The following is a 19,053-nucleotide window of genomic DNA, read 5'->3' as shown; positions in this document are numbered from 1 at the left end:
GCTGGGTCTTCTGTGGGTCAGACGAGGACAACGGATGAAGACGTTTGTTCTCGTTCCTGCAGGCAGTGACAGATCACTTCACCTTCGACATCTTGGTTCGTTTACCGGAGCAGCGTTGGCAGGGAAAATAACATGGCGGCTGGGAGGCGGACTCTCAGGTTTTCGGTGGATGGCACCGACACAGCGCGGGGAGCGTCTCCCGCTCAGAGGAGACGCTTCCCCGCTTAGGACGTCATAATGGGAGCCAAATCCAAACGGAGCGTTTTGACCTACATTCACTGAAAGGTGGAGCAAGAAGAGAGAGAGAGAGAGAGAGAGAGGACTGTTCTCATATCAGGGGAGTCTGTCAGCAGGCAGGGGATAATACACTCATCAGCAATAATAGATGTGTACTTATTGATTAACTCGCTCGTCCGTCCCCTCACGTCTCCTGTCTCCACCTGAGTCCACTGTGTCCTCATCGTCCCCATCCTCATACGTGTCCTTCCCTGGTTTCCTCCTGCGCTCATCTTTCTCCTGATTTGTTACAGATCTTCTCATTTTTATTCCTTATTGTGGTGAAAATCTGGAATAAAGATCCTGAAGTTTTATTTGAGGGTTTTATTGAAGGGACCGCAGTCACGACTGATCAAGCTCTGCACCAGGAATGAAAAAACAGTTCATGTCACAAGTTCACGCCGGCGGGACAAAGTGTTTCTTATTCTTTCCTGTGAATTAAAAGTAAAATCAAAGCTGTTTGACATAAAAATGCGTCTGCTGCAGTGAACTTAGTATTTAGTTATTTTTATTCTGTAAAAGTTAACAGGATGCAGAACACAAAGTCTGAAAACCAGAACTGCTTTGGTTTTGAAAAGTGAGCATTTTTAAAATTAACATTTTTTATGCACCGACTTGTTTTTTCCTCGCAATGTGTTTATTTTTTCTTGTAAATTTGTTTTTTCTCACAAATGTATGTTTTATTTGTCATAAATTTGTTTATTCTCATGAATTTTAGATTTTCGACAGATTTCTAGATTTTTTATACAAATTTGGTTTCTTCATAAATTTCTGTTTTTCTCATATATTTGCTTTTTTCTTGTTATTTTTTCTTCTAAATGTGTAAGATTTTCCTCACACACTTTTTGCTTATAAATTTTTGTTCTCTCTCATAAATTTGTGATTTTTTCTTGTATTTTTTTCTCATGAACCTGGAAATTTTGTTAATGTGTCAGGCAAATTTTGTGTATTTTTCTTGTGAATTTGTTTTTAGTTGCAGCTCTAATAGGATGTGAAGTCTACCTACAGACATGTTGGTTGTTTATAGCACAGTAATGTCTGATTTAAACATTTTGAGCATGTATATGTATAGAAATATGTCATTTAGTGCAGCTGTAAGGTGCTGGAAAACTTTGACGAGTGCTTGAATTTGACCTCAGAAGGTGAAGGAACCCTGCAGACAGGAAGTCAGAAAGACACAGACGAACACATTGATGGGTTGAGTCTGAACATGAGATTTAATGATAAGAAAAATACAGAATAAAGTAGTAATTATACTTTAGGTGGCAGAAAATATACAAATAACAGGAAACAAACATGACAGACTGTTCTGAAGGATGAAAAAGTACAAAGTGTGCAGGTGAAGTACGGCTGCACCCAACTCAGAATTTTGTCAAATTGGATTCGCTCTGCGCGCTCGGCGGTGCGCTCTGGTGAAGTTTCTGACGGCGCGTCAGCTGCGCTCTGTTTCTATCGCTCTTCTCTGCTTCCATCACAGTTGGAAAGTAAAGTGAAGTTAACAGCCCATCATGCCGTTACATCAGAGGTTCGGCTCTGAATTTCCTCACACTGATTATCAGAATCGGAAATACTTATTGATTCCTGGGGTGGAAATTGTTGATGTCACAGCTCGGTACCCACAGAATATGAATCCATTCTAAGTAAATGCATTTCTGTTACCATTCCATAAAAGAATCACCTGTTTAGATCAGACTGGATCATCAAATACATTTTTCTTACTTTCCTCTCAGAACTTCTGTACATTTTAGTCGACATCAGACACGTTAATATTCAGGTCTGTCTGTTGATTCCTTGAATAAAACACTTTAAAGCTTCAACTTCAAACTAAAGTCAGTCTTTTCCTTCTGAGGTGCGTTCAGTTTCTCTCGACTGTCCGTCTCTGCTCACCTCAACATCTTTGAGAACTCCAGCAGCTTCCTGACAGCTTTTAGCATTAGCATGTTTGACTCGTCTTATCCAGGTGTCCATCACCGTCATGTGACTTTTTCCAAACAGGAAGTTGGTATTTTGGGTTTCTCTCTCGTCACCACAAAATAAAACCATAAATTTGTTGATTCTTGCAATTGAAACCGTTTGACTGACCTTCAGCCGACTCTAAACAAATCTGCTACCTGTGAAGCGTTTGATTTGTGCCTGCTTCGGCCAATCACAGCCCTTGTCGCTGCCGTGTCGATGAATCTGATTTCCCCCCAACGCTACGAGGTGACGGCCTGACCGACCGCGTCTTTGCTAAAGCTGATGAAGCAGTCTGATTGGTTGGACAGGATCGTGGGGAGGGGCTCGTGCCTGGTGTCCTTGGCAACGGCACTCGGCTGGTGGCGGCAGTGGTGTATCCCAGCAACGGTGGCGAGGACAAGCGAGCTGACCATCATGGCAGCACCACTGAGGAAGAAGGTGGGCGTGTAACTTCCTGTGACGTCAACCAGCCAACCTGAAGAGGAGAAGAAGAGATTGAACAGACTGTTATTACACCAAACAATGAATTCATTACTAATTATTGAGGCTGTTGCTGTGTGTAACAGACTTGCTGTGTGTAACAGACTTGCTGTGTGTAACAGACTGTTGCTGTGTGTAACAGACTTGCTGTGTGTAACAGGCTGTTGCTGTGTGTAACAGACTTGCTGTGTGTAACAGACTTGCTGTGTGTAACAGACTGTTGCTGTGTGTAACAGACTTGCTGTGTGTAACAGACTTGCGGTGTGTAACAGACTGTTGCTGTGTGTAACAGACTGTTGCTGTGTGTAACAGACTGTTGCGGTGTGTAACAGACTTGCTGTGTGTAACAGACTGTTGCTGTGTGTAACAGACTGTTGCTGTGTGTAACAGACTTGCTGTGTGTAACAGACTGTTGCTGTGTGTAACAGACTTGCTGTGTGTAACAGACTTGCGGTGTGTAACAGACTGTTGCTGTGTGTAACAGACTGTTGCTGTGTGTAACAGACTTGCGGTGTGTAACAGACTGTTGCTGTGTGTAACAGACTGTTGCTGTGTGTAACAGACTTGCTGTGTGTAACAGACTGTTGCTGTGTGTAACAGACTGTTGCTGTGTGTAACAGACTTGCTGTGTGTAACAGACTTGCGGTGTGTAACAGACTGTTGCTGTGTGTAACAGACTGTTGCTGTGTGTAACAGACTTGCTGTGTGTAACAGACTTGCTGTGTGTAACAGACTGTTGCTGTGTGTAACAGACTTGCTGTGTGTAACAGACTGTTGCTGTGTGTAACAGACTGTTGCTGTGTGTAACGGACTTGCTGTGTGTAACAGACTTGCTGTGTGTTACAGACTTGCTGTGTGTAACAGACTTGCTGTGTGTAACAGGCTGTTGCTGTGTGTTACAGACTTGCTGTGTGTAACAGACTTGCTGTGTGTAACAGACTTGCTGTGTGTTACAGACTTGCTGTGTGTAACAGACTTGCTGTGTGTAACAGGCTGTTGCTGTGGATGTTGGGAGTAATTTAGATTGATGTTCTGAAGAAAGAGAAACTCATTTCATTGAATGCTGTTTTTTATACTGTAGCAAACATCAATGATTAAAAAGTAACTTTGTACATTTGCTTAAGTATTTTTCTAACACCTTTACCTGTACTTGTGTTATATTTTAGTCATGTAACAGTACTTGTACCTGAGTACAGACTGTCTTTTTCCCATCGTGTGGGATAATAAAGTTAATCTTGAATCTTGAGACGGGTGTTGGGTCGTTAAAGTTTAAACCTTCAGGTCATCAGGTCAGTCGGCTCAGAGTTCACGTTGGACTGAAGGATGTTTCAGGGATGTTAAAGATCTCAGCTGTGCTCTTTGCTCTCGTGTCTCAAACACTGACTGACCAATGAGCTGTCAGCGCTGTGATGTGTCAGCAGTTACATAATGAGGTCATCAGGAGGCTGTTATCTCCTGCTCAGGTGTTTGTTGTCTGAACGTTATGTCATGTTTCTCCCCTTCACACAGGTTCTATTACCACTGAGAGAAACTCACAGGAAACACCAACTCTAACACCTCAGCAGCAGGGAAAAGTAACTAAGTACATTTACTCCATTACTCCACATAAAGGGATATTTCAGATCAGTCCAGCTCTCCACAGACTTCAGTGGTTAAACTTGATAAATGGGCGTGTCTTTCCGACGTGTACTCACCTGGTTTCAGTTTATTTAACAGGTTTGGGTTCTCTTGTATCACAGTGTGGAATCTGGTGTTCCTCAATGACACGTTCTCAGCCCAATTTTGGTTTCATAAGACACTCTTAGAAATAAAGGTGTTATCTGGATCCATAAATGGTTATTTGGCTTGCCATAAAATAATCTTTATGGGTTCCTTGTAGACCAATTTATAAAAGTTCCACATGGAACATTTCCAGAGAGTTCTACCTAGAACCCAACATAAAGGGTTGTAGGACCATCTGGGAAAGGTTTCACCCAGAACCTCCTTTCTATGGTGTAATGGTTTTATTCAGTGGTCTTTCTAGAGGTTCTCTCAAGGACCTCCCCACCAAGGGTACCACAAGGACATACCCAGGTGGTTCTATTGAGAACCTTTTCATATTTTATTTAGAACACACTCAAGGGGTTCTACTGAGAAACCTTTTCTATATCCTTATTGTTTTATCTAGAACACATCACATCATAAATGATCAGTAATGTAGGAAGTGGAGGTGGGGCTGTTTCGGTTCCTCACCTCCAAACGGCGGGCTGACGAGGTAGGGGATGGCGTGGAGGAAGTAGATGACACCCAGCGCCGAGGACAGGTACTGAGTTCCCACCAGGTCCGAAGTCACCACGGGGATCAGCGCCACGTAGGCGCCGTCAAAGTAACCATAGAGGATGGCAAAGGGCACAAGAAGCAGGAAGGACCGGAGCAGCGGCATAAAGAGGCAGCAGAGACCCTCCATCGCCACGGAGAAAACGTAACACGGCAGACGGTATGACTTCAAACACCTGAGAGACGAGACAGAGGGAAAAACATGTTTATACCTCAAACAAAACAAAAGTCATCCATCGTCCTCCTGTCTGTCCACAGTACGAACATGTTGATGATGTTCTGATGCACTGAAGCGTCTGCAGACTTTCTGTTCCAGCCGTCGGTGAGTCATACCTGCGGTCCGTCAGCCAGCCGAATGTGATGTTCCCCACGATGTCGATGACTCCCAGGATGGACATGAGGAAGGCGGCCTGCTGGTGGCTGACGCCGACATTCAGAGCGTATGGCACCAGGTAGACGAAGGGGAGGCTGCAGCCACACGCCAGGAACAGGAAGGACACGGCCAGGCCCAGGAAGCCCGGCAGCAACAGGAAGCGGTAGTCTGAACTAGACAGGAAGCAGGAACTGAAGCACCACCTCCTCTGCGGCTGTGGGGCGGGGTTTCCTGACAGCAGAGGCAGGGGCAATGATGGAGGAGACGAAGACTTCTCTGATGACAAAAGGCTGTCCTCGGACTCTTTGGACAGTTTTACTGCGAGCTCGGCGTCCTGTGGCAAGATGTTACCTGCATCGGGAGACAAAGAGGTTTTAAATGGTTACCAGGGTGTTTATAATAGTTGCTATGGCAATTATAGGTGTTGCCATGGAGCAGAGCAGGAGTACTAGTAGTACTAAGGGTGATGGTAGTACTGCAGTACCAGCAGTACTACAGTATCACTCAAAGTTATAATAAGGACAGCGCTGCTCCTCACCAAGTCTCTCCTCCCCCACTGCATCCTCCTCCTCCTGCAGCGTGATTGGTTGGAGCAGCGCCCCACACACGCAGAGGTTGGCGACGAAGGCGCTGAGGACGAGCAGCGCTCCCCTCCACGAGTACAGCTCGATGAGCAGCTGCACCGCCGGCGCCAGCACGAAGGTGCCGATCCCACTGCCCGACATGGCGATCCCATACGCCAACGCCTTCCGCTTGTGGAAATAGCAACCGACCATAGCGATGGCCGGGGTGTAGCACAGAGCGAAGCCCGTACCTGGACAGGGAGGACATTTTGAAATGTGAGGACACTATTTGTTGAGTGAGGACGAGGTCTGCTCCCTGATAGTCGACTGAACCGTCAGTTATTCCTCAGTCACAGAATAAAAACACCTCAAATCAACTCAGAAACCATACTGTCCCAGGTGTTAAAACTGTCCTCTGTCAGTCTCTGAGACTGCGCCCGGTCCAATAGGACTGCTTACTGAGCTAACCAGCCAATGGCAGCTACAGCACAGTTAGCAGCAATGCTAATAGCCACTGACTTCAGTGTTAGAAGAGTCTGTGCTGCAACAGAGAGGAGCAGCTCCTGAATGGAGTTTTTTATTACTAATGAATAAATGAGCACTATTCTTAGTTATTTAGCCAACAGGAGAAACAAACAAACAAACAAACAAACAAACAAACAAACAAACACACCCCTCATTATATTTGATCACGATGAAAACACAGGTGTGAAGAGGATGGGACAGAGCTAATGCACAGAGACACAGACAGAGACAGGGAGCTTTCAGGGAGACAACCAGGGACAGAGTTTATGTTTCAAACTTTTAGGATTAAAATGTGGATTTATCTTCTGCAGCACTTACTTACAGCTGCCTGTTTGGGGTGAATAAACACACTTGTGCAAGTAATGTGTGGCGAACATTTGCTTCAATATATTAGATATATATTAGAATATTCAACTAGTCAAAGATTCTGGGAATAAATCATTTTCAGACCTCAGGAGTTTTAAATCAGAATGTTCAATGTTTATCAGCGGCCATCAATATATAGTCATTTTGGAAAGTGAAGACATTTCTTTTTGACCTGTCAGGACTCCGATGCTGAGGTAGAGGAGTTCCAGACTGGTGCTGAAGGAGCTGAGGAGGAGTCCACAGGAGGACAGGAGCCCACCGAGCATCACGGCCACCCGACAGGACCAACGGTTCCCAACCAGGCTGCCAACAGGAGCTGCGCACACACACACACACACACACACACACAGTCAGTCAGCTGTCTGTCTGTCTGTCTGTCTGTCTGTCTGTCTGTCTGTCTGTCCTGACTCATGTGCTTGCAGCTGCAGCACTGACAGTACTGACCGCAGAGCATGGTAGTACAGTCCACCAGGCTGTGGATCCAGGCTGTCGCTGAGTAATCAGCTTCAAAATGAGCCTGAAATTCCACGAAGAAGATGGACACACACCTGCAGACACACACAGGAAGAGACAGCAACCGACCAATCAGTGATCAATTATTAGTCAAAAACCTGTCGATATGATCTCTAATCAGCTCTGAGTCAGCAGGTCAGTGGACAGTTGTGTGTGTGTGTGTGTGTGTGTGTGTGTGTGTGTGTGTGTGTGTGTGTGTGTGTGTGTGTGTATGATGTAAGAGTTTCAGCTGATTCCTGGTCTCAGGTTGTGTAACTGCTCTGATCATTAAGAACAGACGGAACCTCAGACGGAGGATGTCTTTTTTTTTGTTATTTTATATATATATATATATATATATATATATATATATATATATGTATATGATAAATGACAGCAGCAGCACGTGTAGATTCAGACAGTGGCTCCTTCAAATTTCACCTCTTTTCTCTTTTAGTCTGTTTTTTCAGCTTTACAGCTGAAACATTCAGCACTTTTGACAGAAATGTACGTGCAGTCGCTGGAAACTGAAGAGTGGGCTTTGGATTAAAGAACTGCGGACTCTGAAGCAATCAGCGATGCACACGGCGTCTTTCAACCAGATCAGCTGGATGCACCGCTGTGGAGCATCCTGGGAAGAGAGGAGGTGACACTGTTTTGTCCACACAGAGAGACCTGCTTCACTGACCCGTTCTGAACTGACGAGACTCTGGTAGGACGAGGGGACGAGGACTCTGTCTTTACATGGATGATGCTTCACGCTCAAACTCAGATGATGGACAATGTCTCCCAGAGGTTTTTATGTGAAGATGTTGACTATTATGGGATGTTACAGGATGGAGAAGCACAAGTAGCTCAAATTTTACCAAAGATGCAACAGTTTAAGTGCTGAGAAGTTTCATTGGTTGCTTAGATACCACAGCATGCTAAAGCCAAACTCGACTAGGAAGCTAATTAAGCTTCAGCATGCAGATCACAGTTTGTACGACTTTCTGTGAATTAATTACACTGTGGTTTGCATAATGTAAATTTATTAAGTCAAAAGACTCAAGACCAAGTCGAGTCACAAGTCACTGCTGTTCACATTAAAGTCTTTTTGGCTCATTTTGTCTGATGTTGTGATTGTGATATGATTAGTATTAAAGAGAAAGGTAATTTTTACATATATAAGTATCCTCTCATTTGCATTGAACATATTAAAATGATGGTGGTGTAATGGTGCATCATGACAACATTTAATTCAACACATTTTGACTTAAATGTTTTCCCTCCTGTGAGTTGAAAACTGGGATAAGCCATGTTGCAAGTTTGATAAAAAATTTCAAGTATTGTTCATCTAAAGTTACGTCACTCCAATAACAGAACTGATAGTTTCATTATTGAGACTAAAATCCTAAAATATGAAGCCATAAAAGACCTTGAATCATCAAAATATCAGTCCAGGTCAGACAGACTTTTCTTGTGCGAGTTAAACCTGGAAAAATGTAGAAAAGTTGTTAGATGTTTGAGCACAGCAGCTGTAGTGACTCGTGGACAAACCGTGAAAAGACTCAAACAGAGTGTGGGGTTGAGAGAGGAGAGACAGTGTGAGTGTAAACTGTGTCTGAGGTCAGGGCTTCAGGAGGGCTGATGGAGGTCAAAGGTCACAGACAGAAGCAGGAAGAGAACTGAGGACAACAGTGGCTCCTTTTTAGCTCCCAGAAGCCTCTAACTGGTTTCTTTGTTTGCACGGCTGCACCGGTCAGACTCTGGTGTTCAGACTGATTCCACTAATCTGCATTTATATGCTTCAGATAAACAGTGACGCAGGAGAGAATCTAAACTTCAACACAGAGATTCAGTTAGAAGCTACAAGAGTCCTGAGAGCTGCAAAAAATAGCCATGAATTGCTGATGAATGTTTGAATTATGTACATCTGCAAAACAAAGCAGTCGACATTAGCAGTCCTTTAATGAAACAAAATAAAAATAAATTTCATTGCAGTATCACAATGTTTGATATGTTGTTACTTCTCTAATTACCTAATTTCATTTCACCTTTTGTGACCTGTTGATTGGACGTTTCATACCTGTGCCATGTGTCTGATTTTCCTCACACATATCACTGTGAGCAGGAACATCTGGTTGATGTTTCAGACTGAACGAGGTGCTCCTGAACGCACCATTAACTCTGTTCTGTCGGAACATGTCAGCAGAACGTGACGTAAGACGCAGAAACTGGTGTTTGTTCAGGTGTCTCACAGTGAGACCTTCAGAGGTTCACTTAATGTACAGCAGCTGCTCATCAACACACACACACACACACACACACACACACACACACACACACACACACACACACAGACCTGAACCACTGATCCACATGGCTTTTGTCCCCAATTGGACAAGCTGTCCCCAGTTAACTGGTCTTTACTCTGAAGACAGTCACACACACACGAGGTCGCTGTGTTTTTGCAGGAGGATTCTTCCTGTTTGTGTGACGTACGACTCACTGTCAGGCTGCCTTCATCTGATTTAAGGAGAATGTGAGACGATGTTGGACATTAAGAATAAATATATAAAAACATTTCATTCTGTGGGTCATATAGAGACATCAGGGTTGACTAAGTACAAATACTTACTTACTGTACTTCAATAGCATTCATTTGCATCATAGTGCGCCGCCTTCCAACATCAAGACTGATTTCAAGCTAAATGGACGAAAGAATAAGACACAGAAAAGACGATTGACGGGTGGATCCATCAGAGGACATCACACAGGACAGATGGGACGAGACGGAAAAAGACATGAGATGAAAATGAGGTAACAAGATAAAAACAATGAAACAAGTCAAAAATAACATAAAAGCTGTCAGAATGTGAGACAGACAGAGACAGAGACTCTGCACAGAAACCATCAGAGTCCTTCAGAGGACGACTTTTTACATTGAGGACATTTCAGAGCCTGAACTTTTTCACTTTTACTGCAGTAAACAGGTTGAATCAGTACTTCTACTTTTACTCGAGTATCTGTACTTGTACTGCAGTAAAGACTGAGAGGACGTTGCTGCTTCTGTCTTACAAGAGATATAGAAGTATCCAACTCCGTCTCCACTCGACTTTAAAAGAAGCTTCTTCCCTCAGACTGTGAGATGGTTTCATTCGTCCTCAACACTCCTGCATAACAAGAGTTTATTCTCCAGATAATTAATTATGGAAAAGATTTAAAAACACAGAGAACAAAGAATGTTGAAATAAAAAGACTAAATCCGGCCCTGCAGATAGCGACCGAGCTAATGAAGTTGCTAACTGCTCAGAGAAATATTTTAACTGATATGTTCCCCCAAAGTCTCTGCCGGGTCATAACCTGCTGTGCACCAATCTTTTTTTCCCAGGAAGGTGAAGCCATGACTCACCCTGCTCTGGCTGGTACGCTCTGCCTTTTGTTGGCTCGTCTCCAGTTTTGTCAGATTACAAACTACAGCATGTTCATCTGTGAGCTTAAAGATGCTGGTGGGAATCGTTCCATCGCAGCGTTAATAACATCTACATTACATCTAATTATAATTATAATGTTATAACAACAACATCTGTGGGATTTAATGTTTTTATTTTCTGCTCAATTGAAACAATCAGATAGGTTTTAATAGAAATGACAATTATTGTCTTAGTTAATCATTTGGTTTTCAAATGTCCAAAACCCAAAGATATTCAGTTAGGTTCACTTTAGTTGTACATATATATATATATATATATATATATATATATATATATGTGTGTGTGTGTTGTGAAGGAAGTAAAGGACCTTTAAACATGTTGTTGACCATCAGCTGTAAGACAACCTGTGTGTGTGTGTGTGTGTGTGTGTGTGTGTGTGTGTGTGTGTGTGTGTGTGTGTGTGTGTGTGGTGTTGACAGAAACAGAAGCTCGCTCTCGTCTTCACATTAGCAAAAACAAGCTGCATGGAAACAAATGACGCTCTGAGTTTAACTATTCATAGACCAGCTGAGCTGTTACTGGAGCTGGACGTGTCGCGGGTGGAGGTGTGTGTAGCTGTGTGTGTAGCTGTGTGTGTAGCTGTGTGTGTAGTTTGTTAGTCTAGGTGTCTGTATAAATGTGTGTAGCCGTGGCTGCAGATGTGGTTTTGAGGTTTCAGTCATTACAGAAGAATGTTTTTAATTAGAGGATCATGTTTCTGAACACAGATCTGTGTGTTAAACCTGTCTGACCTGTCTTTATCACACACACACACACACACACACACACACACACACACACACACACACACACACGAGCTGCAGCTAACCAACAAAACAATGTCCTCTGTGACACCTTTAAAGTGGACATGAAATGCAGAATGTCTGTTTGACCCCTTTAATCCTCATACTTTGCTCCTGTTTAACAAAACGCCAAAATAAATATTTCATATCAAAATACAGTCATGTTTTCTTCCTATTAAACAAAATATGACACAGGAGCTACGACCAACCAGTTTCAACCAGTAACATCATGGCATCTAACCGTCAATCAATCCTAAAACTTTAAGTGCTGCAGAGACAAGATTCATGTGTTAGCTTGTTAGCAACGGTCCACTTTGAGGAAAGTGACAGTAAAAAATGCTCAGAACATTTTCCCGTGGTCTGTTTGAGCAGCTAACGTTAGCTACACGGAGCATGTTAACGTTAACTGTACAGACACACCACGTAATGACTTTAATCACTAGTTTGTTTGAAACTGGATCATGTTTTTCATGTAGTTTTCCCTCTGACGCTAACTTAGCTGCCGTTAGCAGACAACAGAACCAGGATCAGTGAACATGACCGAACGCCACTGACAGGAAATACAGAACCGAGCTCATTTACTGGGTTTAGATAGCTTTACTTTAGCTTGTTGCTAAAGTAGCTAACTAGCTTTTTATACCAACATGCTTAAATGAGCTAATTAGCATTAAACACAGAGTGCAGCCAAGGCTGATGGGAATGTCTGTAGTTCTGCAGGTATTTGATCATTAAAGTGTTGGACACATGAACATGTTGACCTGAAGATGGCGCTAAATCAGATCAATAAAGTTATTGATATTCATCCTGAAACACATTTAGCACCGTCCATCAACACCAGAGACAGAACAATTCATGATAAATATCACAATAAAAAATAATATCCCAGTACACTCTTAGAGACAAGGGTTCCAAAGGGTTCTTCCTGAGGGGCTGGGGCTCTACCCAGAAGATTTCAAAGAACCCTTTTCTGAAGAAAGGGTTCATCACAGGTTCTTTGTCAGACTAAGGGTTGGATTAAGAACCCTTTTCATCCAGAGAACCCTTCTATCAAGGGTTCTTTGTACCATAAAAGGGTTCTTGGTAGAACCCCTTGGGTGGTTTCAAAGTAAAACTCTTGGAATATGAAAAGAGCTTCTCAGCAGAACCCACTGAGTGTGTTTTAGGTAAAATCTTTAGAACATAAAAAAGTTCTCAACTCATCTTTAGACGGTGGAACATTTCTGGATAAAACCCCCAGGGAGGGTTCTGGGTGGAACCACCACAGAAGAGTTCTCTGTAGAACCTCTCATAGGGGGTTCTGGGTTAAACCTTTCACAGATGGTTCTAGATGTACGTAGAACCTTTATAAACCATCATCAAAAATGGTTCTCTGAAGGAGACAAACCTAAGAACCCTTTATGGTTCTAGCTAGCATCTTCATTTCTTAGAGCGTACTGTACGGACGGTGATGATATTAAATGTGATTTTTATTTTTTTTTACTTAGTTTTATTTTATTGGATTAAAGGACTGCTGCGGTGTTTTTGTTTTTCAGTTGTTCATAATTCAAACATTCATTAAAGATAATTCCTGTCAGTTTTGTCACACGTGTTCAGGTCCAGTAAAATCTGTGAGTTTTTTGTGACATTTTATGAGTTCAGAAACAATTTACACATTTCAGTGTGTGTGTGTGTGTGTGTGTGTGTGTGTGTGTGTGTGTGTGTGTGTGTGTGTGTGTACCTGGTCACTGCTCGTGTGCAGACCGTCACCATGAAGCAGCAGCCAACGATCACCCAGCCCCATCCTCCGTCCGGAGGAGATGCTGCGCTGCCCTTTCGCTTCCCATCAACCATTGCTGCAGACTCCTGCAGCCAGACTCCCTGACCTGCGGGTCTCCGGTCACAGTCCTCGTGTTGATGGGGTCGGGGAGGAGCCTTGTCCTTGAAAACAAACCAGTCAACGAGTTTGTTTTGTCCTCGTCTGCAGAAGTTGGTTCAAAAAACGGCCGATTGAAAAATTAAAATTCTGTGGGCTGAGATATCCAAATGGACCCGGGAGGAGTCACTCGACCAGCGACCAGCCGGGTGGAGCTGAGCGTCAAAGCCAAGAAGAAGAAGAAGAAGAAGAAGAAGAAGAAGAAGAAGAAGAAGAAGAAGAAGAAGAAGAAGAAGAAGAAGAAGAGAATCTGGAGGAGAAAGTTTCAGATAAATAAATGAGGCTGGAGTCCAACAGGTAAAAAATAAAAGAAAACAGATGAGAGTTGAGTTGATTCAAGAGTCAAAACGTCCTCTTTTCTGTCCACTGAATAAAAACCCAGTAGAACCTCAGTAGAGTCAATAGAACCTCAGTAGAGTCAGTAGAGCCACAGTAGATCCTCAGTTGAGTCCGTCTGCGTTCAGTTTGTCTCTGAAACTGAAAAGGTTAAGAGTTAAAGAGCCTCTTCAGTCAATCAGTCACCAGCTGACCCTCAATCATTAACTGACCTCTGTGACTCTGTGAACTCTGGAGGTGAAGAGATAGTAACCAAGTTCTCCCACATCCACAGGAGCGCTTGATTTTCTAACCACTTTATCCTGTAATAATCTGTGTGTGCGTCTGCTCCGGCTGAAACCATCAACAACATGTGCAGCCGTGACAGGGAGCACTTCATTCACTGCACCCGACACCTCCCCCCGGAGCCGGGCGGGCCAGGTGTCAGGTGTCAGAAAAGAAGCGCGCCCAGACGATGTCACAGGACAGGGTGCATGTTTATGTATCCTGAGAGGTGTTCACTGCCGGTATGACAGCAGGAGCAGACGGTGTGTTTGAGTTTATTTATATCCTGCGAGGCGTTTACTGACACATCACTCACACACAGACGTGACAGCTGCAGAACATCTGGACGCCCCCTGGTGGTTCTCTGCAGAACACATTCATACTGTTCCTGAACAGGAGACCTTTTCTATCTCAGGAACAGAACACTCATAGGAATAAAGGTGCTCGTTAGAACCATAAATGGTTCTTCAGCTTGTCCTCATACGATAACCTTTCTGGTTCCTGGAAAAACATTTACACCTAGAACCCAATATAATGGGTTACACCTAGAACTGTCTGTGAAAAGTTTCAGCCAGAACTTCAGAGAACCCTTCTATTGTGTAATGGTTCCACCCAGAACCCTCTCTGGGGGTTCAGTGCAGAACCTTAACACCTTCTAAGCATGCTAAAAAGAAACCAAGAATCTTTTAATGTTCCAAGGGTTTTATCTAGAACATACCAAGAGGTTTTATGGAATATTTTGTTTCATTTTTGTTCTTTTGTTGATTGTTATCTAGAACCCACTAAGGGGGTTCTATCAATACCTGTTTTTTTGTTCCAAGGGGTTTATCAAGAACACACCAAGGGGGTTCTACCGAGAACTTTTTTTCCCAAGTGACAGTTCCAGAGTTCAGAAGTGGTTCTGTTGAAACTTCCAGATGAAACCTGAAGAGTTTTTTCTTTTTTTTCTCACTGAGTTGTTTTTTTTTTGTCTCATCCTGCAGTTTTAACTTTCACATGATTTTTTTTTTAAATTAACGTCTCCTGTCGTACTCTGTACGTCCACTAGGGGGCGTCACCTAGCGACAAACAGTCGTATGAGTCGTAGTAAAGTGTTTGAACTCGTCTCTCTGGTGAACACAGGCTGGAATGTAACACTGTGGTTTGTGTGACATTTAAATAAGTTTCTGTTCATTATTGCCAACATTTTTATGAATTAGTGTCAGTTTGTTGATTTAAATCATAAATTTAGGAAACAACTGAAGTTTCAGGGTTTAGAACCAACACTTGGATCTTAGAACGTTTTATATGTTACAGAAGAGAATTTATAAACATTTGTCAGATTTTCTGTTTAACTTTGTGTGAAGCTAATGCAGTGTGTGTGTTCAGTGTGTGTGTGTTCAGTGTGTGTGTGTGTTCAGTGTGTGTGTGTTCAGTGTGTGTGTTCAGTGTGTGTGTGTGTTCAGTGTGTGTGTGTTCAGTGTGTGTGTTCAGTGTGTGTGTTCAGTGTGTGTGTGTTCAGTGTGTGTGTGTTCAGTGTGTGTGTTCAGTGTGTGTGTGTTCAGTGTGTGTGTGTTCAGTGTGTGTGTTCAGTGTGTGTGTGTTCAGTGTGTGTGTGTTCAGTGTGTGTGTTCAGTGTGTGTGTGTTCAGTGTGTGTGTGTGTTCAGTGTGTGTGTTCAGTGTGTGTGTTCAGTGTGTGTGTGTTCAGTGTGTGTGTTCAGTGTGTGTGTGTGTTCAGTGTGTGTGTGTTCAGTGTGTGTGTTCAGTGTGTGTGTGTTCAGTGTGTGTGTGTTCAGTGTGTGTGTGTTCAGTGTGTGTGTGTTCAGTGTGTGTGTGTGTTCAGTGTGTGTGTTCAGTGTGTGTGTGTTCAGTGTGTGTGTGTGTTCAGTGTGTGTGTTCAGTGTGTGTGTGTTCAGTGTGTGTGTGTTCAGTGTGTGTGTGTTCTGTGTGTGTGTTCAGTGTGTGTGTGTTCAGTGTGTGTGTGTGTTCAGTGTGTGTGTGTGTTCAGTGTGTGTGTGTTCAGTGTGTGTGTTCAGTGTGTGTGTGTTCAGTGTGTGTGTTCAGTGTGTGTGTGTTCAGTGTGTGTGTTCAGTGTGTGTGTGTTCAGTGTGTGTGTTCAGTGTGTGTGTGTTCAGTGTGTGTGTGTTCAGTGTGTGTGTTCAGTGTGTGTGTTCAGTGTGTGTGTGTTCAGTGTGTGTGTGTTCAGTGTGTGTGTGTGTTCAGTGTGTGTGTGTGTTCAGTGTGTGTGTGTTCTGTGTGTGTGTTCAGTGTGTGTGTGTGTTCAGTGTGTGTGTGTTCAGTGTGTGTGTGTGTTCAGTGTGTGTGTGTTCAGTGTGTGTGTGTGTTCAGTGTGTGTGTGTTCAGTGTGTGTGTTCAGTGTGTGTGTGTTCAGTGTGTGTGTGTGTTCAGTGTGTGTGTGTGTTCAGTGTGTGTGTGTTCAGTGTGTGTGTGTTCTGTGTGTGTGTTCAGTGTGTGTGTGTGTTCAGTGTGTGTGTGTTCAGTGTGTGTGTGTGTTCAGTGTGTGTGTTCAGTGTGTGTGTGTTCAGTGTGTGTGTGTGTTCAGTGTGTGTGTGTTCAGTGTGTGTGTGTTCAGTGTGTGTGTGTGTTCAGTGTGTGTGTGTTCAGTGTGTGTGTGTTCAGTGTGTGTGTTCAGTGTGTGTGTGTGTTCAGTGTGTGTGTGTTCAGTGTGTGTGTGTGTTCAGTGTGTGTGTGTTCAGTGTGTGTGTGTTCAGTGTGTGTGTTCAGTGTGTGTGTGTTCAGTGTGTGTGTGTGTTCAGTGTGTGTGTGTGTTCAGTGTGTGTGTGTTCAGTGTGTGTGTGTGTTCAGTGTGTGTGTTCAGTGTGTGTGTGTTCAGTGTGTGTGTGTGTTCAGTGTGTGTGTGTGTTCAGTGTGTGTGTGTGTTCAGTGTGTGTGTTCAGTGTGTGTGTGTTCAGTGTGTGTGTTCAGTGTGTGTGTGTTCAGTGTGTGTGTTCAGTGTGTGTGTGTTCAGTGTGTGTGTGTTCTGTGTGTGTGTTCAGTGTGTGTGTGTTCAGTGTGTGTGTGTGTGTCCCTCACCGTTGTGCAGCTGCAGTCACTCAGTCAGACTTTCACTGGTTGCAGAAGTTTGACATGTTTGACGTCTGTGGTCTCCTGAAGTCTCGCCGTGTCTCCCTGCTCACGGCTCCTCTCTCTCAGCTATTGATCTCTCATCAATTGGTGTGATCAGTTATTGTGAAACTCAGAGAAACAAGAGGCTCAACATGCATGAGACGCTGTACTCCTCCCCCTCCTTCCTTCTTTTCCTCCTCCTCCTCCTCCTCTCGTCTGTTTTTAATTTCCTCCTCACACTCTGCGGTTTTTAAACGCTCAGCTTGTGATGCACAAACATGTGAATGAATCAAACATGGAAAAACAGTTTAAACCTTCACATTTAGTATATTTAGTTTAAGAACAGCAAGTAAACATTAATAAACAAGAATAACAATATAATGTAACAATAGCAAAAAAAAGTTTGAAAACACACTATAAAATATAAGTATGTCTTTTTAAGTTAACTCTTCTTATGAAGCATCTGTTTGGATAAATAGATATTTATATTTCTTATCTTTTACTATACTGGCATTTATTTTTGGTCTATATAGAAATAATGTAGAGAAGTAAGAATTACTGGCAAATAAAGTAGATTTATTAATACACACTTCAAATCATTTCTGCATATAACTACAAAACTGTATGTTTTAAACAAATTATATACATGTATATTTAAAGGTGTGGAGTTGTGATGCACAGACTTGCTCTTCTTTCACAGAGCTGCAGCACCTCTTCTACAACTTTTTCCTTCGATCTGGAAGAACAAAACGAAAGTTGTCTGGGTGGAAACGAGACAATAATCGTAGTTCAGTGAGTGGTTTCACACAGAACTCAGTGATACTTCACTGTCTTTACAACTACGTACATTATCAACTTGTAAAATGATCTTTTAAATTAACAAACGTCATATGTGTAATTCAGAGTACATTTCAAACAGGATCAAAAAATGACTTGTCGCTCACAGAGCAGAGAACCAACATAGCTGCAGATCTTTTCATCTTATCTGTGCGCTCCACATGTTGCAGCTATTTTTCAACTGATAAGGTTGTGACGGGATTAATTAATCAAATAACTGAACAAATGACCAAGAGATCAATCAACAATGGAAATAATCATTAGTTAAAGTCCTATAATTATGGATTATTATGAAATCTCTAAATTCCTGCAGTTTTGTTGCTGTGGTCACGACTTTATTGCAGCATCTTGAAGGCATCAAATGCAGAACGAGTGTGTATTTACAAAAACAATCAATTTTGACCACTAAATGTCTTAAATGACTTTGTGCTGTATTCAGCTGAACAGAGGTCGAATCATTGAATCCCATTTTCCAGATGCTGAGCAGATGACAGTCAGCTGCTTCTGATTGTGTTTATTGTTGCCAAGTCAGATGACAACATGAATATTGGTTTCATATCAGAGAGTTTGGTGACATTGATTCAGCAGCTCGAGCAGCACGTGATTTCTGCTTCTCGTATATTTATTACTTTAGCTGAGCAGCTGCGTTAAATAAAACCAGGTTATAAAGAACTGAGATGGACCTCTGTGTTCCACCCTGTTCTCTGACTCTCATGAATGTCTGGATGTTCCTTTACAGAAATGAGTAGCAGGATAGTGAGAGAGAGAACAGAGACACGTGGCAAAACAACAGACTCACAACACGAGCATGAAAACAACAGAAGAGGCATCCACTGCTGTCTATCCTCCTCGCATTCTTTCACTTCTTCTTCTTCTTCTTCTTCTTCTTCTTCTTGGTTTTATCCTCAAGCAGTTGTCATGGAGATTTTCATTACAATACTTCCATAAAAAGTGTTGTTAATAATAAACTTTCTACACTAAAGGACAAAATGTACTAAAAGCATCTGATGCTACACTTGTTGTTCTAAATGT

The 19,053-nt window shown here is 42.7% G+C and overlaps 1 protein-coding gene across 2 annotated transcripts; it reads right to left on the bottom strand.

Moving 5' to 3' along the window:
* Window positions 1-1,808: 1,808 nt before the first annotated feature.
* Window positions 1,809-17,325, bottom strand: LOC146311456 (monocarboxylate transporter 12-B-like). 2 transcript variants are annotated; one of them, XM_084741605.1, is made up of 8 exons: window positions 17,152-17,325; window positions 13,323-13,994; window positions 7,300-7,403; window positions 7,028-7,171; window positions 5,940-6,215; window positions 5,362-5,752; window positions 4,945-5,204; window positions 1,809-2,707 (listed from the first exon to the last, which is right to left on the bottom strand). In XM_084741605.1, exons 2-8 carry the CDS (start codon window positions 13,433-13,435, stop codon window positions 2,472-2,474), a joined length of 1,524 nt encoding a protein of 507 aa, XP_084597731.1. In that variant the 5' UTR covers window positions 13,436-13,994; window positions 17,152-17,325; the 3' UTR covers window positions 1,809-2,471. The 2 variants fall into 2 exon arrangements, with proteins under 2 accessions (XP_084597731.1, XP_084597730.1); XM_084741604.1 differs by lacking the exon at window positions 17,152-17,325 and adding an exon at window positions 14,066-14,188.
* Between the last annotated feature and the right edge of the window lie 1,728 nt (window positions 17,326-19,053).

This window comes from Lutjanus erythropterus, chromosome 17 (genome assembly GCF_056507025.1).
Source record: "Lutjanus erythropterus isolate fLutEry1 chromosome 17, fLutEry1.hap2, whole genome shotgun sequence".
Taxonomy (NCBI): Eukaryota; Metazoa; Chordata; class Actinopteri; order Lutjaniformes; family Lutjanidae; genus Lutjanus; species Lutjanus erythropterus.
The sequence above is the reverse complement of the archived record's forward strand: the minus strand, read 5'-3'. Positions and strand labels throughout refer to the sequence as shown.

Coding starts and splice junctions, on each gene's coding strand:
- LOC146311456 (XM_084741605.1), bottom strand. CDS start 13,435: ATGGTTGATGGGAAGCGAAAGGGCAGCGCAGCATCTCCTCCGGACGGA. Junction 7,172..7,299: donor CTGTACTACCATGCTCTGCG/GTCAGTACTGTC, acceptor GTGTGTGCGCAG/CTCCTGTTGGCAGCCTGGTT. Junction 2,708..4,944: donor CGTCAGCCCGCCGTTTGGAG/GTGAGGAACCGA, acceptor TCTCCTCTTCAG/GTTGGCTGGTTGACGTCACA.